Here is a 25,721-nt window from a genome sequence, read left to right as displayed (position 1 = left end):
TATGTATAGTTTGTATACTGTAGTGCGTATGTATGGAGAAAATGTATTCGAATAATAAAATTTGGGTCCCCGGTTAACACGGATTCTTTTAACGCGAACTCCTGATTTTTCAGTCCCTTGGAATTCGTGTTAACGAGAGTTTACTGTATAATAAAGATCTTTTCGCTATTTAAGGCGAATTCATTTTACCTTACCTACCCATCCTATTAAAAATTTTAGATAGTTATTCTTTTACTAATGCTTCTCCTAAGTTAGGGGGACACAAAATAGGGATAGGCCAGGGTTTTTGATTAAATGAGTCAATACCCTTTAGAAATTAAGGTGATAGAGGGCATTTTAATGAGAGCTAATACTTCTGTCTTCCACAAGCCCTATAAATTTGAGAGGATCTTAGCTGTTTAGAGTATTCAAATCTTAGAGAGATCTTTAGAGAATCTAGAGGCGAGATTACCAGTTGATAACTCTCATATATATATAGAAGAAGCTTTTCAATAGAATGAACTATTTTCTGAATAAAATTAATAATAGAGGTAACCTGTTGTTATGATTTTATATGCAATGATATGAACCTGAAGATTTACAAAACCTGTTTCAATGTGGGTATTTGAGAAAGTTATGAAAGATAACTACTTTTCTCTAGACGATTACTTATTCTTAGATTATAAACAAGCTTGAATATATTTTTATATATTATAAGTTTTTAAATGTTAGTCAAGTTCTCTGTCCAAGAGATACGGATTTAGTCTGAACGCACAAAGAGATTTCTATATTACTTCAAATAAATAACTTTTATAACGCTTTTTAACAAACAGCTTAAGTTGGAGATGTGAAATTCGGTATATATATATTCTTATATATTTATACTCTTGAATAAAAAAAAAAGAAATATGTGTTCCAGTGTTTTTGAAAATTCCACCTCTAAGGGGGTAAAGGGAGGCCATTTCTATAATGTTCCTATTTTCCTTTCTCTATTGAGAAAGTGCCCGATGAGAGGTTTCTCTTGGAGACGTAATAATCGGTGTATAAACTTTTTAATAAAAATAAGAAAGTATGCATTTCAGAGTTTCCAAAATTCTGCTTCTAAAGGAAAAAAGGTGGATAATCTCTACAATATTGATATTTCCTTGTATTTATTTACAAAGTACCGAATGTGGAGATTCACTTAAGTTAGAGATGTGGAAATCGGTGTAAAAACTCTTAAATAAAGTTAAGAGAGTACGTATTTCAGTTTTCGAGAATTCTGCTCGTAATGTTTGATATAGTTATTTCTATAATATCCAAATTTCCCTTTCTTTGTTGAGAAAGTGCGTAATAATTACGGCATGACAATGTGAAAAATGCATATTATAATAAATAATTTATGTAGTAAATAGATGTAAGAAAATATGATCAATATAACGAAGATTATGATATGAATTGATGTCTTATGATAAGAAATACTCAGGAAACGATTCGTAGTGTTCACAAATCCAATGATAGTGAATAACGTTATTAATAATTATCAGTAATCGATAGTGGATCAATTTTTATTTCTACAATAATAATAATGAGATCCTTAGCTTCAGATCTGACTTTTAGCGGAGAAAAAAATTTTCGGTTTAGATTGTTGGCATAATATAATGAGTCAATTGAGGGCTACTTGAATTAAGAAGTACCGAAATCGAGTCTAGAAAATCGGAAGCAATAACGTTAGGAACCAGTGTACTGACCATACGTCATTCAACCAAAACTCATCTAGTCACCGAAAACTTTCAAAGGCTCAATTTAAAGTACAATTATGAACATAATTATGACTTAATATACCAGGACATACTACCATAATTCGTTCATTAGATCACAGTATTTCAAGATGGATATTAAGATAGATTTTGTCTTCTTACCTGGTACACAAGCCTGCAATGGTTTGTTCCATCTACCCGAAGAAGTACACAGTATTTGATCGTAAGGCAAAATCTGTTGCGTATATCCTTCCCTACATTCAAACTTTGCTATGGTTCCAACTGGAAGACGATTGGTACAGGGCATCATGTTTCCTTCTGCATTTGAACATTGAATCTCCAAAGATTTTTCTTTTAAAGGTGGGCAAGTGGTTTCAGTTACTGTTGATTCTGAAAAGAAAGTTATATAAAACATAACTTTGCTAACTTACTAAATCTTATTAGTTTTCTTTATACTCTATCCTCACAACAACAACAACAACAACAACAACAACAACAACAAAACAACAACAGGATTATTTTTAATGACTCTCTTATTTTGAACGCTGTTGTACAGCATAGTGAAATCGATTCCCGGCAGGAGCTCATGTGGTTCGGATTCCACTTTAATCAGTAGGTCCACGTCTTATACAGCCCTGCTGCTGAACGGGACATTAAACTCAAAATCAGCTCAACAGCATAGTGAAATATTAAAATTTAAGTAAAAAAAACTATGAATATAATTAGACTCACATAGCATGTAAGAGCTAGTATGATAGTTTAAATGAGCGAATTGACTTGGTTTGAATGTTATTCAACTCGGCTAAATTTTAAAAAAATAAAAGAGATAATTACCAGAGCAACTCACATTATGCTTTATTTTTTGTTTAATTATGCTTTTTTTCAAATTATGCTTTATTATGCTTTATTGTTAATTTCAATCATTGTTTTACATTAATCGTGTATAATGTATAATATTTACTATACATTAAATAATCTAAATATCTTGATCTATTTATTAATAATTTATGCAAGCAATTTCTTTCATATTTAATGAACTTTCTACTTAATGCACTGTAAAGAGATATGCTTTACTCGAGTCAGTTTTTTCTAACACTTGTGTGCGCTTTAGAGATGCATACATACAGAAAGGGAAAGTAAAAGATGTCACCAAAAAGTACAGAAAGTGCTCAAGTTCAAGAGGTACACATAACAATATAGTGTGGAGTTCTTGTGTACTATTAATTTTTTCTTTTCTCCATATCAAAGGATTACACAAAAATTTACAGAAATAAAAATAAGTTTTTCATTGTTGCATTGTTACGTTGTCAATGATTTTGCATTGTAAATATTGGTTTAAAAATTTTTTATATAGTACATGTTAAACTTGCAGTTAAATCAAATTTTCCAAGAATTATGCTATTTATTTTAAATTATGCTTTATGCTTTATTTTCTAAAATTAGTTTCTTTCGGACCCTTAGACAGCCCCAACCATGTTCAAGGTACCAACCATATGTCTAAATTGCTATTATGCTTTTTATGCTTTTGGGTTGCTCTAATAATTACTTTTTTTCATGTGAATTTTGTTTAACTTACTGGTACACTCATGTCCAAAATGATTGTCGCATATCTATAACTGTCTTCTTGTAAGAATATAATTTGAAAATGATTTTGCAGGGTGCTTTTAATGCTGATACTATGTGTATAATCGGGAAATGTATATTTCTGGTAAATTTCATAGGAAAAGAATTATAAATACGAAAATTAGATTAAGTAAAACAAAATGTTGCTAAACGGACAAGAAAGTTTTATTTTCGTTTTATTGTTCTTATTTACTGTTCTTTTGACATGAAATTTGCCACATACATGTCTTTGCTGATTATACAGATACTAACATTATAGAAATACGGGTGAATTTGTTATCAAATTATATTCTTACAACATATTTATGGACATACGAAAATAATTTTGGACATGAGTGTACATAAATCTTATTACGAGAACTTAGTACCCAGAAATACTGTGTATGAGTGATAACTTTATTTATGTTCCTTAGTTTTATTTCAAGATGTTGTGTATTTGCCACTATACGTTAATATCCACATGTATTGTACAATACATTAATACTTTACAGTATTGTGTTGCACAAGTTGACCTTCAAGTTAAACCAGAGCGTTTGAATGTGTACATATAATAAAAGAGCAAATCTAGAAGAGAGGAAACTGCATTTATGTTTCAACATACTCTCCTGGTACATGTATACACTCAGGGGTGCCCACAAGGGGAAAACATGATGCCAATGGCGTCATTAAAATTTTATTAAAATTTTAAAGTAAAATAATTAAAATTGCCTCATTTCACGCGAAGACAAAAACAGAAAATCTAGTTATTCAGTGAATTACTATATTATTATACCTTCCTGCTCCATCTTCTCCCCCCCCCCCCCGTCCCCCGCCGCCATGATACCATAATCGTTTTCATGAACGTTAATCTGCCTTAAAATCTGATTTTTTCCCGATTAAACTCAGAACCATATAACAAATATAATCAAACTCCAGGTAGGCAATCATATTCAAACACATACATAACGAAAATTCACTTAATGCTTATTTATATAGGAATGAAAAAATAATTGTCCAAACAGGAAAATAGAACTATTTTTAGTCAAGTGAAAACTGCTAAACCCTCCCCAAATTTACATACAACTTAGCGAAGGAGAAAGATTAAAAAGAGTGGATACTACTGGATGGACAAATGAAAACGATCCTCTAAGAACTGTGTTGTTCCGTTTTGATGTGATCAAACACACATTCATGAACTGAGTACAGACAAAGATTCATATGGCAATACTATAGCAACATGTAAAGGTTTGCTCAAACAGTTAACTGATTATGAAGTTGCTGCTGCAATGCATATCACTAATCTCCGAAGAATTCTCATGGGGTTCCAAACAGGTGGAAATCAATCGGTGTAAGTGAAGACTTCAATTCTTCTGTACCGGTCAAAAGCAGAAAGTTGTCTTGATACCCAGACAATATTGAATTCAGACCCCCTCCCAAAAAACTTTGGACTCTTCCCGAAATAATTTTCTGTGTATGTGCCTGCGCTTTTATGAACACGTATGTCTCCGAACCTGCACGATCACGTATCTGTGTGAGCCACCAGCTCTATTCGACTCGGCACCAGTTAAAGATAGTGAGGTTCGTGATGATATTGTTCTGCGTCAGTAGTTACTAAATAAATAAAAAAAATTGCTTGTATCCTACATTTTTTTTATTATTTCCTTTAAAATAAGAATAGAATTGTTTCTTATTTACTCACGTGGTTGACATGTTGGGGGCGGAGGACTCCAAGCTCCATCAATACATGTCGTGCTAGCTTCTCCTTGTAAACTATATCCTCTATTACAGGTAAATTGGATAGTCACATAAGGCGCTACAGGGCTTCCAGTACCTGCTTTACAAATTTCTTCAAAGGGTAGATTATCACAACCATGAACTACAAATCTGCCATTAGAAGGAACCAAAGGTAGTCGACACTGGCCCTCTTCTATTGGTTTAAGAGGGATTGTCCTATTGCAAAGGATAGGCTCCTCATCCGATTGGTCTGAGCATCCTGGAATATTGTTACATTTTTCTTCAAAATCAATGCAAGCTCCATACGCACAACGGAATAGGTAAGAAGGGCAGCTGATGAAGACAAAAACAAATTATTTTATCTCAAGTGAGAAAGAATTAAGGGAAAAAGAAAATTAGTTTCTAACAAAACAATTATTATTATGAATATTCAAGGTTTGTGACGCAGGTGCGTTTTCAAAGATCGAGATCGAAAAAAAAAATATTTGCATGATTTTAACCACTTCGTATTACGTATTTAATATATAACTTATCCAAGAAAGGCATATTTTAAGAAAAGCAGTGCCCAGAGGGAGCAATGGAGGTTAAAAAAGACCGTACAGTTCATTTTTTTCTTTTTTTATCGGAAGAGGTTACCAGTCGGAAAAATTTAGTGGAAGAGCGTTATCAACTTCATGGGAATGAGCACTTCTGGCGAAATGATATTTTATATACAAAGAAAGGAATAAACAAACCTTAGGATGTTTACCGAAACGTTGATGATTCAAAGTCCAAGAGGACGAAAGTTTCACCGAGCAATGTACGTAGGTAAAAGTTAAGGGTTCCAAACCCGACACCGGTCACGTTGATTTTTTAAAACTTTCCTCGCTACCAACAATTGAAAGGAGATAGGATTGAGCCTACCTTTGCACATATGCCTTGGCCAACTTCGTTCCAAATATACCTTTCTTTTGTTATTAAAAATTCAGTGTAAAATGTATTTCTTGTAGAATAGTACTCTGTGGTCCGTGGGCGCCGTTTTTAGAACACCTGATTTATATTGACGAAACATGGTATGATACCTATAGACCTACTACAGTGCAGAAAGGATGATAGGACAAATCTCATAGTTCTTGTCTGAATGTCCCAATTTCAAGAGAAGAACAAATTGTTATACTTCATGTGGGCAATGAAAATGAATGGGTTTTCTGATGTTTACTTTTGCCTGCGAAGAATATTGTTTCATCATCTACCGGTTACCACCAAGATATGACAGCCGAGCTTTTCGAAACATGGTTTAAAGCACAGTTGATAAAATGCTTACCAAGAAATGAGAAGTGTGTGATTGTAATGGATAACGCTATCTACCACTCCCGATAATTATAGAAAATTCCAAACAGCAGTTCGAGAAAAGCAAATATAATTTCATTAAAGGAACAAATAGCATTACCGTTCCTCAAGCTATTATTACAAAAGTGATATTGTTAGATGTTCTCAAACGCGCAAACGTCGAAACGAAATATGTAGTAGACATTCTAGCGGAGTCGGAGGACACCAAGCACTCAAACTGCCGCCCTATTTTCGTGTGTTCAATCCAATAGAAATGATTTGGAGTTTACTAAAAGACGATTTGCTTCACATAATACAATTCTGCATATCAGTGACTTGGTAATTTCAGTGATTCGGCAGGAAGTGGATAACATTCCTTTCTTCTCTCCCTCTCTCCTAGCTTAGGATAAGCCCTTTAATAAAAGTTACATGATAACATCCCAGTTCAAGATAGCTTTTACGTTAAAAAAATATTTAAATTTGTTCAACCGTTTCCCCGTGATGCGATCACAAACAAGAGGCAGCATCACTTTCAATGTGAAGAAAGTAGTTATAGAAAATCTCCACTCCTCCTTAACCCTTTAGCGCGCAGCTTTTTTGCATATATGCAAAGTTTACTTTGAAATTGTATTGCACCATGTAGTTTCTAGTTCGGACATAGAAAAGCAGCTTTACGTATCAGCTAAGATGCCCTTTCACTAATGAAGTTCTGAATTTCCCTCTAGATGTCATAGTAAGCCAGCGTTGGTCTCTTTGTATTACTTGCAGCACGCGGAGTTGTCATCTTGTCATCTTTGAGCTTTCTTTGCTCGTTTACGTGGACACGTTTTGAACTGTTGATTTTTTTCTATGTTAGACAGAAGTGTAATGAGTGCAAAAGTGCAAGTACCCTGACAATTCGTCACGTTTTATTGATTCTATCTGATTTTAGTGGACTTTGCAGATGCCGACACGCAACTTTGCATAGACTCTATATGCAAACACCATAAAATATCCCATAGACCACATATTATTTGCATTAATTTTTTTTAAAATCCCTTGTTTCCTACACAAAACCACTCCAAATTTAAAAAAAAAAAAAATCAGTTTGATCGAAAAAATGGCGCGTTAAAGGGTTAAAACGGGAATTTTTAAAAACGGTAGAACATGCATTTACTTATTTTTAACGAAGCTTTTACATACCGAGTTTAGCCTTCCTAATTTGACGGGTTCGTTACTTTTTTCTCTTTTTTCTTTCCTTTTTTTTGTTACATAAATTGTGATCCTCTACCACCCTTAAAGTGAGCACTTGAATCAAAGTAAAATGATAATAACCCAGATCAAGGCAGGTATTAATTATGTTCAAACATTCATTTAAAACTGCTCAAATGTTTTTCCGTAATGCGATTACAAACAACAAGCAATATCGCTTTCAGTGTGAAAAAATTACCTTCTTAAAATAGAAATTCTCAAAAATGTTTGGACACGTGTCCACTTACTTTTAATGAGGAATTTATACACGAAGTTTCATACTTCCTAACTTGATAGGATCATGAGATAGTAAATTTTTCGCATAAACTTTGACTCTTCGCTTCCCCCTTAGGATAGGCAATTTAATCAAAGTAACATGATAAAAACCCAGTGTAAGGTACGTAATAACTTTATTCAAAAATTTATTTCAAACGGTTTAAGCGTTTTCCCATATGATCACGAACAAGATTCTTTTCATTTTTATCTAGTAGATTATAGGTTTGTTAACGGAGCATTTATTTGTAATATATTAAGAAAATTGCTTGAGTCGATTTCGAGAAAATCGTTCATAAGAAATTCACCCCCAAGAGTAAATAATCTCTTCTGGATTTTTCCTACAAAAAGAACATATATCATAGAGTTGTTAATGAAATATTGATTTTTGAAAAATAATCAAAATCGTTGTAGCCGTTTTCGAGAAAATTGCAATCTTTTATTTTCACCCTCCAGTAAACGACCTTACTTTGACGCGTAGGAAGATTTTTTTTTTTTAAATAGAGAATGTTATTAAAACATGCTTAAAGTTTGGCCTAGATAAGTTGAACAATATGTTCTCTAGACAAATGTACGTAAAACCAGAACGAAGGGACAAACAGATAAAAAGACATCGAAAAATTACTTTTTCGATGTGTAAAGACTGTGTAAATCCATTGAAATTTCGAATCTGAATTTTTTCACAATCACCATACTTTTTTCTATCCTATCAGCGCTTCAAAACAAAAAAAAATATATTTTTGTATATTTAAAAAATATATTCTACCTAGATAAAAAAATAACTTTTTTATAGCTTTATCAACATATACAACATACAAATCATCCAATTGCTCAAAATAAGAAAATTAGCAAATAAATATACTGAATCTCTTGAGCGGGTGCCATACATTTTGAAGACAATATCAAATAATGTACCTTTATATTATGCTAGGTATAGGATTTTTGTTTCCATACATTCGTAAACATGTCTTTAAACTTACTTTCAAGTTTACGAATGTACGTAATCAAACATAGGGAATACTTTATAAAAATAACTGTTACCGCACTCCATCACTTACTGTAGTTATTTTGGTAAACAAATAATAACTTAGAGCGTAAACTATATATTCTTTTCTCATACTTCGTGAAAACCATAACACTAAATACATATTTGTTAAATTGGTTGTAAAAATATTTATTCATAATTTCTATTAATAAAATAGGAATAATCTTTTTGGCAGTTATATTTGACAAACAGTCTTATTTGTAATAGTGTACTTGCATAAACAATATCTTACCTAAGAGTGCCACAATGAGTGAAAGTTTCATCCGATCCATCTGCACAATCGTTCTTTCCGTCACAGACCGCTACTTGAGGAATGCACTGACCTGAACGACAACCAAATTCCCTTCTCCTGAAAACAAATTAATAAAATTCCAATTCCTTGTATATACACAACTATCACATTCTTTTATTGTATAGAATGTTATAAGAGAATTGTAAATGGTTTTAATTGCGTAACCTTTATCTTAAATTAAACTTATGAAGTAATTAACAATAATCTTTAAAAGTAAGGAACACTTGGAAGTAATTGCATCAAGAAAGGGACTTATTTTTAACATAGAGTTGAATTAGTCATTATTAATAACAACAAAACAAAGGACATTTTGTACAAAATATTAGAATATTCAATATGTCTAACAGATTATGAAATAATCAATTTGTAGATCACAGTTTGGAAGTCTCTTGAGAAAATTTTAATCAGATAGACCGCGCTATTCAAAGAAATTGGTATCTACTGGGTCAATCCATCTGGAGGGGTCCAAAAATGGTGAAAATGGTTGCTCGGCCATCTCCGAAAATTATAAAAAATTGAGTGTGATGAACCTTGTGTATGAGAAGGTCAATAACACTATTTACGTTGTCGTATGTACAGCGGTGGACACTTCTAAATGGTACAGCCATATGGAGATTTACGGCTAAGGTGTACCATTTAGAAGTGTCCACCGCTGTACAAGTGTTCCTGAATGGCGGCCATCTTTGTTGTTGGTGGAGTGTCAATTTTTGCACTTGCAAGCGTACACGAAAACTACAGTTACTCACGACGTACGAATTAGACGAACACCAAACAAAAGCGAATGTTTAGAGGAGAGACTGAGATACACGGAGAATATTCACTTTTACTTATAAATAAATACGCAGGATTGCAAACCAATACATGGTCTCCAGAAAAAGTACAGAAAATTACACTTTTAAAGGGGTTGTATGTTGGAATGGCATAAAATGGGAGGTTCATAAGTCTTGTGCTGAATACTATTGCATGTAAAGAGTCTGCAGAAAAATTCACAGCTATGATACTACTGACACCGTAGATTTATGGGGGTTCGAAAGTTGAAGTTTGTGATTTTGATGCCATTTTTGGGGCGCAATATCTCAGGAGGGCAAAGTGCTAAAAATTGCTGCTTATGCCACAAAGTAATTCTGTATGTGAATAAACTATTGCAAAACAATCAGGACTGATATTACATGAAGAAAAAACTGAGGACATGGTAAAAACGCGAAGAAAGCATGTGCGTGACGATGGTCGTAGTTCAGGAAAATTTAAACGTTTGGATATTTTTCATGCTAGATCTAAAACAATACGCATGTTTCAGCAATTAGGCCCGTTTTTGTTTGCGTTCAGTTGCGCAAAAGCTTGCGAGTGGCGTTGGTTCCGTCTTTCTAGCTCCGTGATCATTGACACGTCTATATGGGAGACGAGATTAACTCCCCCTTACACTCACGACATCCATCGCCTAACTGGGCCGCGGTATTAAGGCACTCAATATATCCGCAAAGTGTCATTGAAATCCAATCCCAGTTACGGAAGTTAACGTGTTCACAAGGCTGCTTTACATCTACCTATCCTATTTGAAAGAATCTAGACGTTTAATGATTTATTGTTCATTTCAATGATGGTGTTTTGTGGTGTTCATGATAATTTTGAAACAATATTTGTTTAACAGCCAAAATTTTCTATTTCAGCTCATTTCTTGTAATAATACAATGTTACAATGATTGCGTGTATTCTGTTCGATGTCAGAAATTTTGACCCAACATTCATAGAAATTATAATCTAATAAGTCGTCTATCGAGAGACACACTTCTTTTCTAGATCCAAGTAGACAAACAAATATTTTATTGTTTCTGTAGATTTTCATATAGCTATAAGCAGATCTCCAAGTGAAGAAGAAACATTAGGACAATTCCAAAAGTAAGCATAGTTTAGGTTAATTGTAATACAGGAATAGCAAATAGAAGTAATGTAATCCATTCGAGTAACAAATAGAAGTAACGTAGTCCCATAGGAAAAATAATAGGGCATAATGCTAAATCGAATTATACGACCTCCTGATTATGCGTATTCGTAGAGATAGCATTTGTATAAAAGTAGAAACAGAGGTATAGCTTGCTTGTATTTTATTTGAGGTAGTAGGCCTTTCATTTTAGTATAATTTATAATCATTCTGTATATTTTTATACATATATATCTTCATGTAAATAATGTTCTTTATGTTTATTCCTCCTTTTATTTTACTTAATTATTGTCACATTATTTCATGTATTCATAAATTATTTAATATCTTCTTAATCACATTTATTAACATTGATTATTATTATTTTACTTTTACTAATTGTCAATAGAAGCGCTTATATCTCAATGATACCCTAGCATTTGTTGTTGGTATTCTCTATTTCTTCCTATAGTACTATATTACAATTATACGCAAGGGCAACAAAATGATGTCGTACATGGCTTGAATGCTTAAGTTCCTCTAACAGTTCTTACAAAATAAACGCAGAGTTACTTCTTCAAATAGAACTTCCGTTTTACAGGAAATTTTGAATGTGTTAGAAATTACGAAATTTCGATTTGGAAATTACATGTCGGATACAGCTAGTTTGACAGCAAGAAAGATCGTTCCTTCTTGGTCTTAAACGTTTCGAAGTTCATTTTGCGATTATCCGTTTTCATGCCAGGAATTTATTGCAAATAATTAAAATAAGATTCAGACTATAGTTAAATAACAAGTCACTGTGCGCTTTACACTATAACTGCGTACAGTTTTCTTTTTCGCTTCCTCAGTATAATTCAGTAGACTTTATTTTCCTTCAGTGCTGATATATGTTGCAATAATTATAAAGAAAATTATTATATTTTAGTTTGAAAACTGTTACTACAATTGTAGTAGGCCTATATTATATATATATATATATATATATATATATATATATATATATATATATATATAGATAGATAGATAGATAGATAGATATAGATATATATATAGATATAGATATAGATATAGATATATATAGATATATATATATAGATATAGATATATATTGTAGTATTGTTTTTTTTTCCAGTTTCAGATACGGCATGTGTTACTGAAGTTAAGCATTTTCACCAGCTTCAACAAATGAAATGATCTACATTTTTATAACTAAAACAGAAGTAAGTGCAATTAACAAGAAATAAGCATAACAGCATTCAGAAACGTACCGTATTTAATTGTTTTAGTATTTCCCTTTTTCTATTCCTTAAACAATTATTTACAAGCACAAAACCTGTAGTAAGCAAAGTACGCGAAGATTGGCGCATTACAAAATGTTCAGCCTTGTACAATATATTATATATGTGTGTTTTATATAATATGTCTGTTATATAAAAGAATCAAATCTGATCCCACGATAGTATTTATGTAACAAAAAAATGATAATACGGTAGTTGTGTGTCAAATTGAATTCATTTTGAACAATATAGGATTTCTTTTGTTCCATTGTACGTAATATTACGAATCTATCTGTCCTAATACATATTATTAGGTTGACATTAGATATAACGGCATGATATTTCAATATTGTATGCAAAACTTGAAAGATGTTTTTCTTTTTAATGAATACCATTTTTTTTGGTATGTGAAGACTCTTTCTTCCTTTTTTCGGAGGGGGGGGGAGAATACTATCACTAAATGATCAAATTCACTTCATTGATGCGTTTTTCTTTTTTCATAAATTATGATTGTGAGCACAGTAATGGACGTCGTCATTCTTTACCTGCAACCTGCCTGGCATTCTGGGCAGGCTACTCCTTGGCAATCAGGAAGGAGTTCATCAGAGTTATCCAGACAATCTTGTTTGCCATCGCATGTTGCACTACGATCTATACAAGCTCCATACCCACATTGAAACAAGTAATCCGGGCAACTGGAAATTTAAAAGGAAAGTTCACTATAGTTAAATTAATAATATGCAGTATATTAATAATTTTGTTAATATATATTATATATAAATTATCTTGTATATTATATACATATTATTTTGTTAATGTATTAATAATTTTGCTACAGTGAATGTGTCATGTTTCACATACCCACTTTCAGACATATTATATACGTGTATACATAAAAGTATAAAATTAAACAAAAGCATTCTCTTCTGCTTCAACTTTTAAAGGGTTATAGCAAGCAAGATAGTGCATGTTCATGGCGTAATGTATGCTGAATGCATCGGTTTCCAGCATCAATATATATGTATAGGTTTTTAACCAAATCTTAGCAACAAACTGCGAAGACCCTACATACGCTAAAGGTTAGCGTGGTTGGCATTGATAATTAAGAAAGAAAGAAAGAAGAAAAAAAAACGATAAATTCATTGAACCAACTTAAAGTGTGTGTTGGTCAACCAACGACTTGCCGTCATTTATCCAACGGTTTCGAGCTCGCATTCCCAAAGGCAATTTTACTTGTTTCGTTCGTGCTACGTTGGCAATTGAGTTATTTACAAGTGCTCCAGCAAAGCGGCCTATTATATACAACATAATGCCTACATTACTGCTTGGTTAGCCTATCATTTCCCACTGTTGAGCCTACTGCCAGTACTGCTAGGATCACTCTTAATACAAGAAGATCCCAATTACCTCACCATACTCGTTGAACTCACAAAATTATGTGTGCCTCTTCGAATTGGGATCACATGGGCAGTAACCATTCAACTACACAGAAACACTAAATCTAAGAAAGATAATTATTTAAAAAGTGATTATCCATATTAATGGAAAAGAGTAATAAAAGTTCAGAATAGGCATTGAAGGAAAAAATAGAATAATTTTTTTTGTTTGTTTTCGCTACTAATTCTTAAAACATTACGAAAGACCAATCCAGATCGCTCTTCACGAAAGCTTACTGACCAATGCATAAGTAAACGCACTATAAAATGAAAGTGAATGACAAAAGAAAAACTAGTAAAATGGAAAACAAAAATCGACATACACGATGTATGTTGTCTATTTTGCAAGTTCATGCGGTCAAGTATCGAACATACTTTCCTGACACTTAACTACACCGTATCACATTAATGCTTTTTACTTGACAGTACAATTATCCAAAGGGGAATGAAACCAAGGGATTGCACCATCAAAACTATTTCTTTTTCTGTCTGAAAGATTAATTTTGTCTTAGATATTTTTGACTTAGTAGATTGGTCTTGCTTTTAAATTAATATTAAATATTTTTTTCCTCTTGTAACTTACCTATTTTCTTTGCATGTTCCGTAACTTTCATCAGATTTGTCTGCACAATCTGGTCGTCCGTCACAGGCTCTCGAAAGAGGAATACAATCGCCTGAAGCACACTGGAACTCTGATATCCTGTAATAAAATTCGAATAGCCTATACAAATGACAGTCGTTGATATACAAAAATGAAAAATACAACTTACTGTAACAATAGTAATTGTCTACCCATGTTGCCCAGCTATCATTGGATTAACACTTAAATGAACACTAGATGAGTTACTAGTTGATTTCTGTATAATGTCTGGATGATTTTTGGATCTCTCCCTTACCTTTTTATAAGCAATAACTTCCCTCATTTAGACCCTGAGGTTCTCCATAACAGCTTTGTTTGTTCTTCTAATTACTCTTCACGCTACGTGACTGCCGGACAGCCTCATTAGTCCACGATAAGTGTTATATATAATTTCTAGTTCTAACAAAATAATATTGGTTATTTAACTAAGAATGAAACCTTTTTTTATATATATATTTTTTACAATATGATAAAAGAACTTTTTTTTCCAACTCAAGTCTTATAATTTCATTACAGTATGCAAGTCCCGGGTGGTGGTGGTGTGGGGGCAGGTGGCACAATATTGTGCAGTCGCCCCTTGTCAGTTTGAAAGCCCAGATAACGTGCTAATTAATAGTGTAATTGGGGATGTCAGAACTTACAAGTTGCGCCCAGGGTTTTGTAAACATTGAATTTGGTAGAGCATAAAGTACAGGATCTGACCTGGGTTGTGTACAAATAAAATTGAGCATGTACAAAAGAAACAGATTGTGATGTCGAAGGGGTTTGAAAGGGCGAGAAAGGAGTAACTTTTAAGATTGGTTAATCTACTCGCACTTACTTGTGTTTCCTCCTAGACGATCCTTCCAGTGGATTGATGTCCATCCATCCTTCTCTCTGGTCTACTGGGCGTACAGGTAGTCGTGTGTTAAGGGTCTGTGAAACCCGGGCAGGAAAACTAGCGTTGCGAAAACAGTAAATTTAATCAATATCGAAATCGCTCTTTAACGAAATGTCCATGGTAGTTAATAGCTATCCTATAACGTTTGCTAAGACAAGGTGCTCTTTAGATTAGAGCAAGATAACCTTCTCGTAACTCGGAATTGTAGCCCGTGCTCCTACATGTTGACACGTCTCTCATACGACCTCTTCCAAAAGTCTCTCAGTGGTTTTGTTCGATGTCCCTTCCGGGTTAATATCCTGGGTCGTTGACTATATCTTCAGTCTCGATGAAAAGTGCGTGCTCATAGATTAACCAAAGGTGAGGTGATGATAGGAATGCTGACAGAGAAACAATCTGTCGTTTTTGTTGATCAAGAAATTACATGTGTTGAAGGAATTAACAAACAGCAAGAAAACTTCCTAGTAAGAAAATTAAGTGAACTTAGAAAAAAAAGTGATTCAACTTTAAATAAACGATGATGCTTTTTACTGCACAGAATTTTAAAATAAAATGTCCCAAAGTCCGAAATAAAATGCTTCATTATGTGTCCAAATGCACATATCTTCACAATATTTTGTGTAGAGCGGGAAATGGATGAACGCTGAAAGTACTTGTGTGGAAGAAGTACAGAAATAGGAAGAACAAGTGAGTGTTATATCTGTTATGAAGTAGTATTATTAGGCCTACATTGTGTTTCTACTTATATGAAACTTGTCTTCTGAATGCTGTGGTATGATAGAAGTAAAACAAGGGAGGATAAGCCTAGAATTAATTTATAATATTAAAGAATAATTGCTATCAAGACATGACCTTTGTGTATGGAAAGTTCAAAATTTGTACCAAGTGATCTACTAGTATGGTAGACAATTGTGATGGTTAATGGTGAGGGAAAAAAAAACCGCAAGATTTTCAGATCACCTTCTTGTGCTGACTGAAGTTGAGTCCCACTGAAAAATATAGCCAGGAAGGAAATAGGAGACAAGTTAGGTACTGGAACGTTTACAGATGGGAAAGTTAAAAAAAAAGATTCGTTTGAAATTTTGAAGAAAAATTAAAGAAAGTTGAGAAGAAATAGACATAGGAACTACTAGCTAAGCATTTCAAACTTTAGGAGTAAATGTATAACAACACAAAGTTAGCACAGCTAAGAAATAATGTTATAGAAGAGACTTTGGAAATCTGGGGAAAGAAAAGTATGGGAACAAAGTTGCAGTGCAGAATGTACAATATTGTACAGAAATTTAAACTGCAAATTAAAAAGGGAAGTCGAAAAAGACACGGAAATATATAATTAATATGAAGATGACAGGGCGAACTTTAAAGTATAGAGAAATTGAATAATGCATATGGAAGTAGATTAAATGGAAAAGAAAGGTAACAAAGGGAAACTAGCACGCTAATATGAAACCTAAAGATGGAAAATACTTTTTAACAAGCGGAAAAGGCAGCTTGAGGTAGTTGGAAAGGATACTTTGAGATGTATGGCGAAAAGAAACTGTATTTTAGGCATTAAAAAAGAAAACAAAGTAAACGAGAGTGGCAAGAAATTGCGATACTAAGGGACAAGTTCATGAACATGTATCGAAATAAAGAATGTAAAAGTAATATACCTATTACGTTTATTAACAATGTAGAGAAGAAGGAAAAATAAATATTAGGAACTTTTAATCCAATGACGAGAATTGTCTTAAAGAGAAATATTTCATATAGCCTTATAGGGACTTCTTAGAGAGAAACATTTAATTCTGCAAGCAATGAAGTAAAATATACGAAGACTATAAACTACACTGGTATAAATGTATTTAGGAAGAAGAATAGGAATTCACGAGTCTGGTCCAAAGTTAATACACTAGAAGGCCATGGTAGATAGTACTATTCCCAATACATCATCCATGGTACATCCTGAATATGTTACTAAACATACAGTAGACCTACTTATCTTAATATAACATGTAACTACCCCGAGCGATTATGTCTTTTCGGACTCATAGCTGGTCAAATGTTTAGGATATGCGTCGGAGATCATTGTTGTCGGAGCCGGCTGGTGGTCAGGATTCATTCCACAATACCTCACACCTGTTCGATGAGACTTAGGTAAGGCCTAGCAGGATAGAGTAGAAGGCGTATATCGAACAGACTACACTGGGTTCACCCATCTGTATGGGGACGCGCGATATGCTGCTGGAAGATACTTAAACAAACAAACTATGGAAAATGCAATCTCAGAAAGTGACCAGGTAAGGTCGAAGTACGAAGTCAATGCACAAGGTACTAGTCATACTCCCCTGAATGAAAACCAGAGGTGAGCGGGATATGTAGCTTATTCTCTCCTCTCATACAAAATACTAGAAAGTTAAGTGTGGTCCTATATGACGAATGGGAACATGCTGGATTTTCACTTTTACTTGCAGGTTTGCATACGTGCACAGAACCATCACTGCGTCTAAGATAGAAACTACTCTCATAGTTGAATACCACCCACCACCTACGTTCACCTTGCCACTACAGTCTCTCCCGACACCACGGAAAACGTTCCTTGGCAATAAACAGATATCAGGAGTAATCGTGTGAACGTAACGCAGAATGGTTGATCAATATTCAGCAATCGATTGTTTAGTGTTCGCACTCTCACTGTGTTTAGTGTTCCGAAAACCACGATCCTGCCATAAGAACTGTATGAGGCGAGTCAAGACGTCTGAAGTGTTAGTTTGGGGTTCGTAGGGAAAAGACCTTTCGCTTTCCTCTTCGGAGAAAGTGACAGAAGAGTAACGCAAGAATATACTGCATATAGGAGGGGATGAAGTATAATCATTCCAAAGTGAATAGCTTTTAAGTAGAATACATTTCACTAGATACTCTGTTCCTGTGATGATGAACATTCGATGTTCTGAAGTCATACGGTAAATTCGAAAAAACAAAAATAAATATATTTGGAAAAAAGAAAGGAAATAAAAATAGAAAACAAAGGAACATCAATTAAAACACGAAAGCATTGTTTACTAATTATGAAACTATTCATTGTGTATGAATACATTTCACATTCAATCAAAGTATTGATAGCAACTAGAGGAATTATTCGTATTATCAAATTATTTCCCACGACAAAGTAAAAGAACTGTCTAATACACGGTTTATGTGAACTGCTGATAGGTGAACAGGATAGTGGAGGAGTTTAAGGCATAATGCTTGTAATATCACAGACGTAGGTTTGAATTCTCATTAAGGTAGAAATTTTCGTTTTCTTTACGTAATGTACAGTTTTTATGTATTACGAAATATTCATCGACAAACACAAAATCAGCTAAAGTATTGGAGGTGATAGAATATGTAGGTAAAACGAAACATATGGTTGTTTCATGACTCCATTCTTGAACCAAACTAGTCTTTGAAAACGTTTTCCATTACTTGATGTGAACATCCGTATTACATTCGACTCAAGCAGAGTGTGGGCAATTACTGTTATTGTTTAAAAAAAACAATTTCTTTTCTTTATGCTCTTAGTAACATCATTTTGTAGATTAGAAACATATTAAGTTAATTTCTTCATATAAACTATATACTAAATTTGTGACATCTGTGCCAAGCAATATTACAGTATTACTTTATCAATAAGATACACAGGATTTCGAATTTTATCAATCGGATACACAGGATTTCGAAGTGACTATGTTAACTTTGCTAAATCATTTTCTTAGCAAATGAAAGGCAAGCCTTATCACTGATAAACAATACTGTTATCAATATTATCAACTTAATGACTTGTGTTCACCATGAGGTATTACTAACAGCACAGCGTATATACTAAAAGAACACCATAGCAGTGTTTGGTGTTTTCGTATTCCTTTGTTCATTCACCTAGTTTTTCAACACTGCAAATCAGTCTGTGCAAAACCGGTACACCGGGCCTGTGTTAACCATAACACCTGATCCTTGGTGCTGAAATGGCACCTTAAAGTGATGGTCATGTTGGAATAACTGGCCTGTGTTAAAACAGAGCTGTATGAACATCATTATACGGTATTCTGGTTTGTATATTATCAGTAGTTCTAAATTGTATCTATGGTAAAAAGAGGCCCAAAGGTAGTAAAGGTAAATAAAATACTTGTACCGAAATTAAATACACAATATCACACATGAATTAATGAGGAGATATACCTAAAAATTTCTAAACTTACTTGCATCTCGCTATTCCCTGACGTCGAATTCTATGTGAGATATCGGCAAATACTTTAGCTTCTAGGACAGAAGCTATAACTGAAAAAAAAAAGTTAAATAATCAATAGATAAACTATAATGGAACCCTATTTAGCAAAATTTTTATCCTTAGAATTTCATATTTCGAAAATGGTAAGAAATAAAACAAAAATTTTATGATTTTCGAGCAGATGATTTTCTATATGCGATAGATAAATAAATAAAACATAAAGTTTCATAGTCACAGCACAAGAATGGTTTTCTGCTGCAAAAATTTTGGCTTGGTTTAAGTGACATACTGGAAACAGTAACAACACAACAAAATAACAAAGTTTGGATGAAAAAAATATACCATTTACTAAAATTTAAGTTTACTAGTTAAAATTTGTAAGAAACTGACATTTAAACAATTAAATTGTCATAATTTTCATGTACAATGCACGCACTCGTATCAAAATTTCAGTGGACACGTTAAAATTTGAGAGAGTCAACTAAAATTTGAACGTATAAACTATAAAAGTGTACAAAATTACCAATATTTGGGTGAGCTAAAATTATTTTTAAAATTTTTACACATAAATCAAAGATAAAAACTGAAAATAGAGTATTAGAGGAAGTAAATACATATTGGAGAAATACAGAATTAGAGAACGAGAATATTGTATAACACAAGCACATGCTCATAAGCGACACGTGATAATATTTACAAATAAGCAGACAATGAAGGAGGACACGAGCCACATGAAAGGAACCGAAAGAAGACGAGACACCCAAAGAGGACATATAAAAGAGGACCCACGGAGGAAGCAAGCATCAGTCGACCACTGATCGCAACCCATCCTAATAGCCCTGGAGGCTACTCTGAAGCGAAGGAGCTCTCCTAACTACAACCATATCCTGGAGGTTGCTATGAACCGAAGGAGTATACCTTAAACATTACCGTACTTCAAGAAGGCTGCTATGAGCTGAGGTGTCCTAGAACCGCATCCTTGGACAACCCTGGAGGCTGCTATGAAGCGAAAGAGTTCCCCGTACGAAACAATATAACCTTCAACCTTGGTCATAATAGAGACTTTGTTATAAGAACTTTTGTAAAACACAAAAGAACTATTTTATAATAAAATAGGTGAAGAGCTAAATCTCGGTCCATTATTGACTCTACCTATAAAACATTCCAATATAAATCTGTGGTAAAATAGAGGATAGTAGCATTTAAAGAAAAAGTTAAGAATGTGTTCAGGTAGGCAGGAGAACATTAGAAGAAATAAATTATTGTTATTAGGTAGTAAAATGGTATATTCGAAACAGAAAATTTCCAATCAATTTATTCTGCTTATTGATTTGCCAAGCAAAGGCTACTAACCAACAGTGTTGGGACCTATTTTAAATACCTATTTAAAATACAAAATACCATTTTGTATTCTATATTTTAAATACCTTTTTAAAACTATTTTGTATTTTATATTTGAAATAGGTTTTGTAGTGTATTTTGTTATTTTTCATAATATGCAAAATACAAAATAGGTCTGATCTTGGCAATAAAATATTACGCAGTTTACAAACCTGCACACAGTATACTAGAAACTCACAGTTATAAACATTACGTGGCGGCACCATTGTAGATTGCTTGCTGTTGCGGAACTTGCAGTCGAAAGCCCCGAAATCATGCGAAGTTTTCAAAGATATTGCTGGCATATCTCCCACAATATCTAGTCGTACAAAGTGGAATTCTTATTTTGATAGTTTAATGAAGCTTCAAAACGTAAATATTGAGTTAAATGATGTATGATTTGGACTGGGAATTCCCGCTTTTAAAGATAATAAGTTGGAATTTCTCGACGAAAACCAGAGCCGTAGCTACGGAGAGGGAAGTGGAGCGGTAGCTGATAGCAAGAGGGCGCTGAACGAGCAAGAAGAAAGGAAAAGTATTGGAAATGAGTAAACATGCGTCGCTCCGAAAAAGTATTGGCGCCTTATTAAATAAATATGGTTGCCGATTTGCAAAGAAATAGATGTAAAAAATAAAAATTAAAAAAAATTCTTGCTCGCTCCGCTCGCAACCCAAATATTTCAGTAAGATTGATAAATCTTTACTCTTACTTAAAGAAAATTATTATATATGATTTTTTAATGATCATGTGATAAGACTGCGGTTAAGACTGTGTGAAAAACATTTGTTAGCACCCGGTACGTCCGTTACTTTTTACAGACAAAGGGACTTGATTGAAGATTGAATGTGTTTCCTAAAGTAAGAATGAGCTATTTAATTAAGTATATTATTAAATTTTATTTGAAAATGGAGGAAAATGAGTTCAAATATACTCATATTGCAGATCTTTACTTTTCTTTAGCCGTGTTTGTCATGCCAGAATTCAGAATTTGTTATATACAGTAGACCTACTAATCGTTATGGTGTAGTTGTAGAGTTTAACTTCATTCTAATTTATGTCATTCTGGTTGACACAGTGAGCTTAAGGTATAATCTTTCTTTGATAGTTATACCATGTTTTTTTTTTTTTTTTTTTTTTTTTAATCTCACGGACGTAAAGAAAAATATACCAATCACAATAAAAATGTCCGCTATAATTACACTTGAGAAAGCTTGGTGATCTTCGGGACCAAGTATTCTGACTTCATGCCTTTTAATCACAGCAGAGCTGTTACTAAGGAACTAGGATATTCTCCATGAAAGTTACAAATTCTTGACAAGCTGACAAATTCGAGTTCCTAATTATTAACTATAGATTTGATACTCTTCTAAGCACTCAGTGGTTTTATTTATGATGTCAAATCATGCCAATTAAGGCTCTTATTTTCCATCATTTTCTGTCAATGTGCATAGAGCTTATGAGCTTACATTAAATGTGTTTGCTGACTTTTTTTCTAGCAATAAATAAATAAATAAACTATAGTTGACAAATTTTTGATTGCCCTTATGTGGGGTGATTACACTCCTAAATCACAGCAAGTAGTTGTTATGTTGGTAAAAGGAAAATGAATTCCTCAGTAAATTCATTTCTCACTAAGATTTCTATTAACAATAAAGAAGTAAAAATCTTGAAACGATAGTTACAGATTGCCGCTGTCTTCGATCTTGATTTGCTAGCCTGTTGCGTAAGTTGTTGGTTGATTAGAGTTTAGAGTCCCTTTCAGCAACGAAGATGAGACGTGGACCTACAGCTTAAAGTGAGATCTCAACGATGAACTCCAACCAGCCGCGCCAAAGATGACTACATTAACCATATAACCCCAATGGTACTCCAAGTTGCGAAAGGAAACAGTGTTCATGGTAACATTAGATAAGAAGAATACTTTTTTTTTTTTTTTAATAATTAGTAGTCCGCTCAAACCTTCGGATCGTCTGCAAATTCCTGCAGGCTAGCAACATATTTTAGTGTCTGCAGAAGGCAGCGCAATTAGAGACAAGTAATAGCTTGATTGTCAACTATTAGGAGCGTGACTAACAGAATGAGGTGTCTTGGCTTTATAATAAGGATTTCTTACAGAAATTCATTTGTAATTTTGTTATTTTTTTCGGGTATAACTTATAGGGGTATATATTCAACTTTACACTTATATTCACGTATTTATCGGGAACTTACTCTATGTTTCAGCGTAACTATGAAAGACCTAGAAAAATTTGAACCAAGCTTCGTACTCACATTACTTACAGTCTGCAAAAAAGATAGTTTAGGAGTATAATACCCCTAGCACCTAACAGGAACGAAATGTAAAAATAATAGAAAACGACCAATATCAATGTCGAATTTATAGATTTCGGTGTCACTGAGATGAATAGTAACACTCTCAATACCACTCAAGTCCAAGTTCAGCCTCCATTGGCATAAAACATTCCTAGGATCCCCTAGAGGAAAGGTAATGACGTAAAAATAATCGAAAAGAGCGAAATTACTGTAGGATTAATCTCTTTTGGAGTTGCTGATATGAATAGTGACACAACTGATGACACTTTAGTTCATCTGCCACACTCCAAGGGGGAGGAAAAGGGTGACATTTAAAAATAATCTAAAATGACCGATACTAATGTCGAATTTGTAGTTTTCAGGGTCGCTGAGATAAATACGTAGTTTAAACCAAAGTTCAGCCATCAGTGAAGGTAAGACACTCCTAGCACTCCTAGGGATTGGGGTGGAAAGGAATGATGGGTAAAAATAATCTAAAACCACCGGTACTAATATCAAATTTACAGCTTTCCCTATCGATGGGATCAATTGTAACACCCCTGATGTCGTTTAAGTCAAAATTCAGCCCTCATCGCCATGGAGGGAGAGAAGGGGTGGAAAATAAAATGTTCAAAATTATCGAGATTAGTGTTGAATCCATACTTTGCGGTTCGCTAAGCTGAGTAGTGACATTGCTGGTGATATTTAAGACCAAGTTTAGGCAAGAACAGAACGTACCACATACCCTGTGAATTGACAAGAGCTTAGCTATCGTTATTTATTCTACTTAGTTCTTCGTTTTCTGACACGGAGAATGTAAGACGCCTCATGGGGCGGGAGTGGTAAGAGAATGACGTGTAAAATTAATCGAAAGGGACCGATTGTAGAGTGCATAATTTTCAGTGTTACTGACATGAATACTGGCATTTCTGATGCCATTTAAGCCCATATTCAGCCTCCATCGGCATCCTGGGTGAGAAAAGGTGAAAAATAAAATACCCAAAATGACGAGAATCGTGTCAAACACATAGTTTTCGGGATTGACCCGTTTGAAACAACTTTTGGAACATAGTATCAACCTCAAGCTGAGCTTTTATCATACCACTTCGATTAAAGTTCATGTTCTATGAGGGTAGGGTATTTGAAAATGCAGGGGTGCCCACAACGGGGGGCTATGACGCAAACTGCGTCATTGAAATATTTGGGGGGGATAAAAATCTATATAAATATGTTTGATGGGGGGTAAAATTAATCGAAAAGAAGATTTTTTCATGGAAGAACACCTACGGATAGAAAATTGGGGGGGTGCGTCATAGACATAAGGGGGGGTGGGCACCACTGGAAAATGTATACCAAAAGTAGAGTATTTTATAGGTTCTCATTATTACAGTTTCATTGAAGTGCGTATCTTAAGGGGGAAGTGGGTTGGAACATTTTTCATAAATAGGCTTGCCAGACGTCCCGATTTGATCGGGACAGTCCCGGTTTTGAGGGGTAGTCCCGGCCAGTTTCGTGTCTAGTTCCGGTCAGACGGAGAAATTAGTCGCAAAGTTATTTAACAACTTCTATATAGCGCTTTTTCCATAGAGAAGTTGAATAGAAGAGTCAACACTGAGAGAACTAAGTTCTGCAAAATGAATTTTGCAATGATTTGCAGTGAATTCTTTAATAAAATAATGAACAATAAGTGCTTTTTGAGAAAGGTTCATTCAAGTGAAAATAATGTGTAAGTCTGAATAATGTGTAGTAGTTCTTCCTTTCCTCCTCGTTTTGCTTATGTTAAACTAGTTAGTTGTTAAATTATGTCTCGCTAAAAATTGTTTTTTATATAATTTTTATATGTATATATTTCAGCATCTCCAAGTCTTACTAAGAGAAATTGAACTTGCACTTCGGAACAACAAATTTTGAGACTAAAATGCCTCATACTGATTTCTACATTATTATTATTATTATTATTATTATTATTATTATTATTATTATTATTATTATTATTATTATTTAGTACTAAAATCAACATAGTGTCATTACGCATACTAATATTTATGCAGTGTAAATTGTTTGAATTCTGAATGGTGTGTAAGAATAAATCTTATATTAGAACTAGCCTTTGGCTAGCTGGGGGCTCCGCACCCAGACCCCCACGTATGCTCGGCCTACGGCCTCGCATCTCCTAGGTATCAGCCTTTGGATCAAGAGTGAATTTTGTGCATTTGCTCTTTAATTATATTTCCTGAATTTGGTACAGCTGGGGCTTCGCCCCCTGACACTCACGTTTACTCGGCCTATGGCCTCGCACCTCTTAAAATCCACAATTCTATCAAATTTCATCCCCCCCCCCCCTATTTCAACTATTCAAAAGATAAGATTTTGTATTCCAAGAAAACGCCTATTTAAATAACATTGGAATTTCTTCATCCCCCTTCAGACCCCTTAAAAACTAAAA

The 25,721-nt window shown here is 33.8% G+C and overlaps 1 protein-coding gene across 1 annotated transcript in view; it reads right to left on the bottom strand.

The window, feature by feature from the left end:
* The window catches only part of LOC145688537 (modular serine protease-like), a 69,074-nt gene that overhangs the window by 30,039 nt on the left and 13,314 nt on the right, over positions 1–25,721 (bottom strand). The window contains exons 2-7 of the mRNA XM_081762922.1: positions 19,574–19,652; positions 14,420–14,536; positions 12,946–13,095; positions 9,143–9,259; positions 5,020–5,387; positions 1,881–2,108 (exon numbers count right to left, since the gene is read on the bottom strand). Coding sequence (XP_081619048.1) covers positions 1,881–2,108; positions 5,020–5,387; positions 9,143–9,259; positions 12,946–13,095; positions 14,420–14,536; positions 19,574–19,652 — 1,059 coding nt within the window. The remainder of the gene's footprint in view (positions 1–1,880; positions 2,109–5,019; positions 5,388–9,142; positions 9,260–12,945; positions 13,096–14,419; positions 14,537–19,573; positions 19,653–25,721) is intronic.

Source organism: Thermobia domestica, chromosome 1 (assembly GCF_964235325.1).
Source record: "Thermobia domestica chromosome 1, izTheDome1.hap1.1, whole genome shotgun sequence".
In the NCBI taxonomy this organism is placed as follows: Eukaryota; Metazoa; Arthropoda; class Insecta; order Zygentoma; family Lepismatidae; genus Thermobia; species Thermobia domestica.
This window is presented reverse-complemented; position numbering and strand designations above follow the sequence as displayed.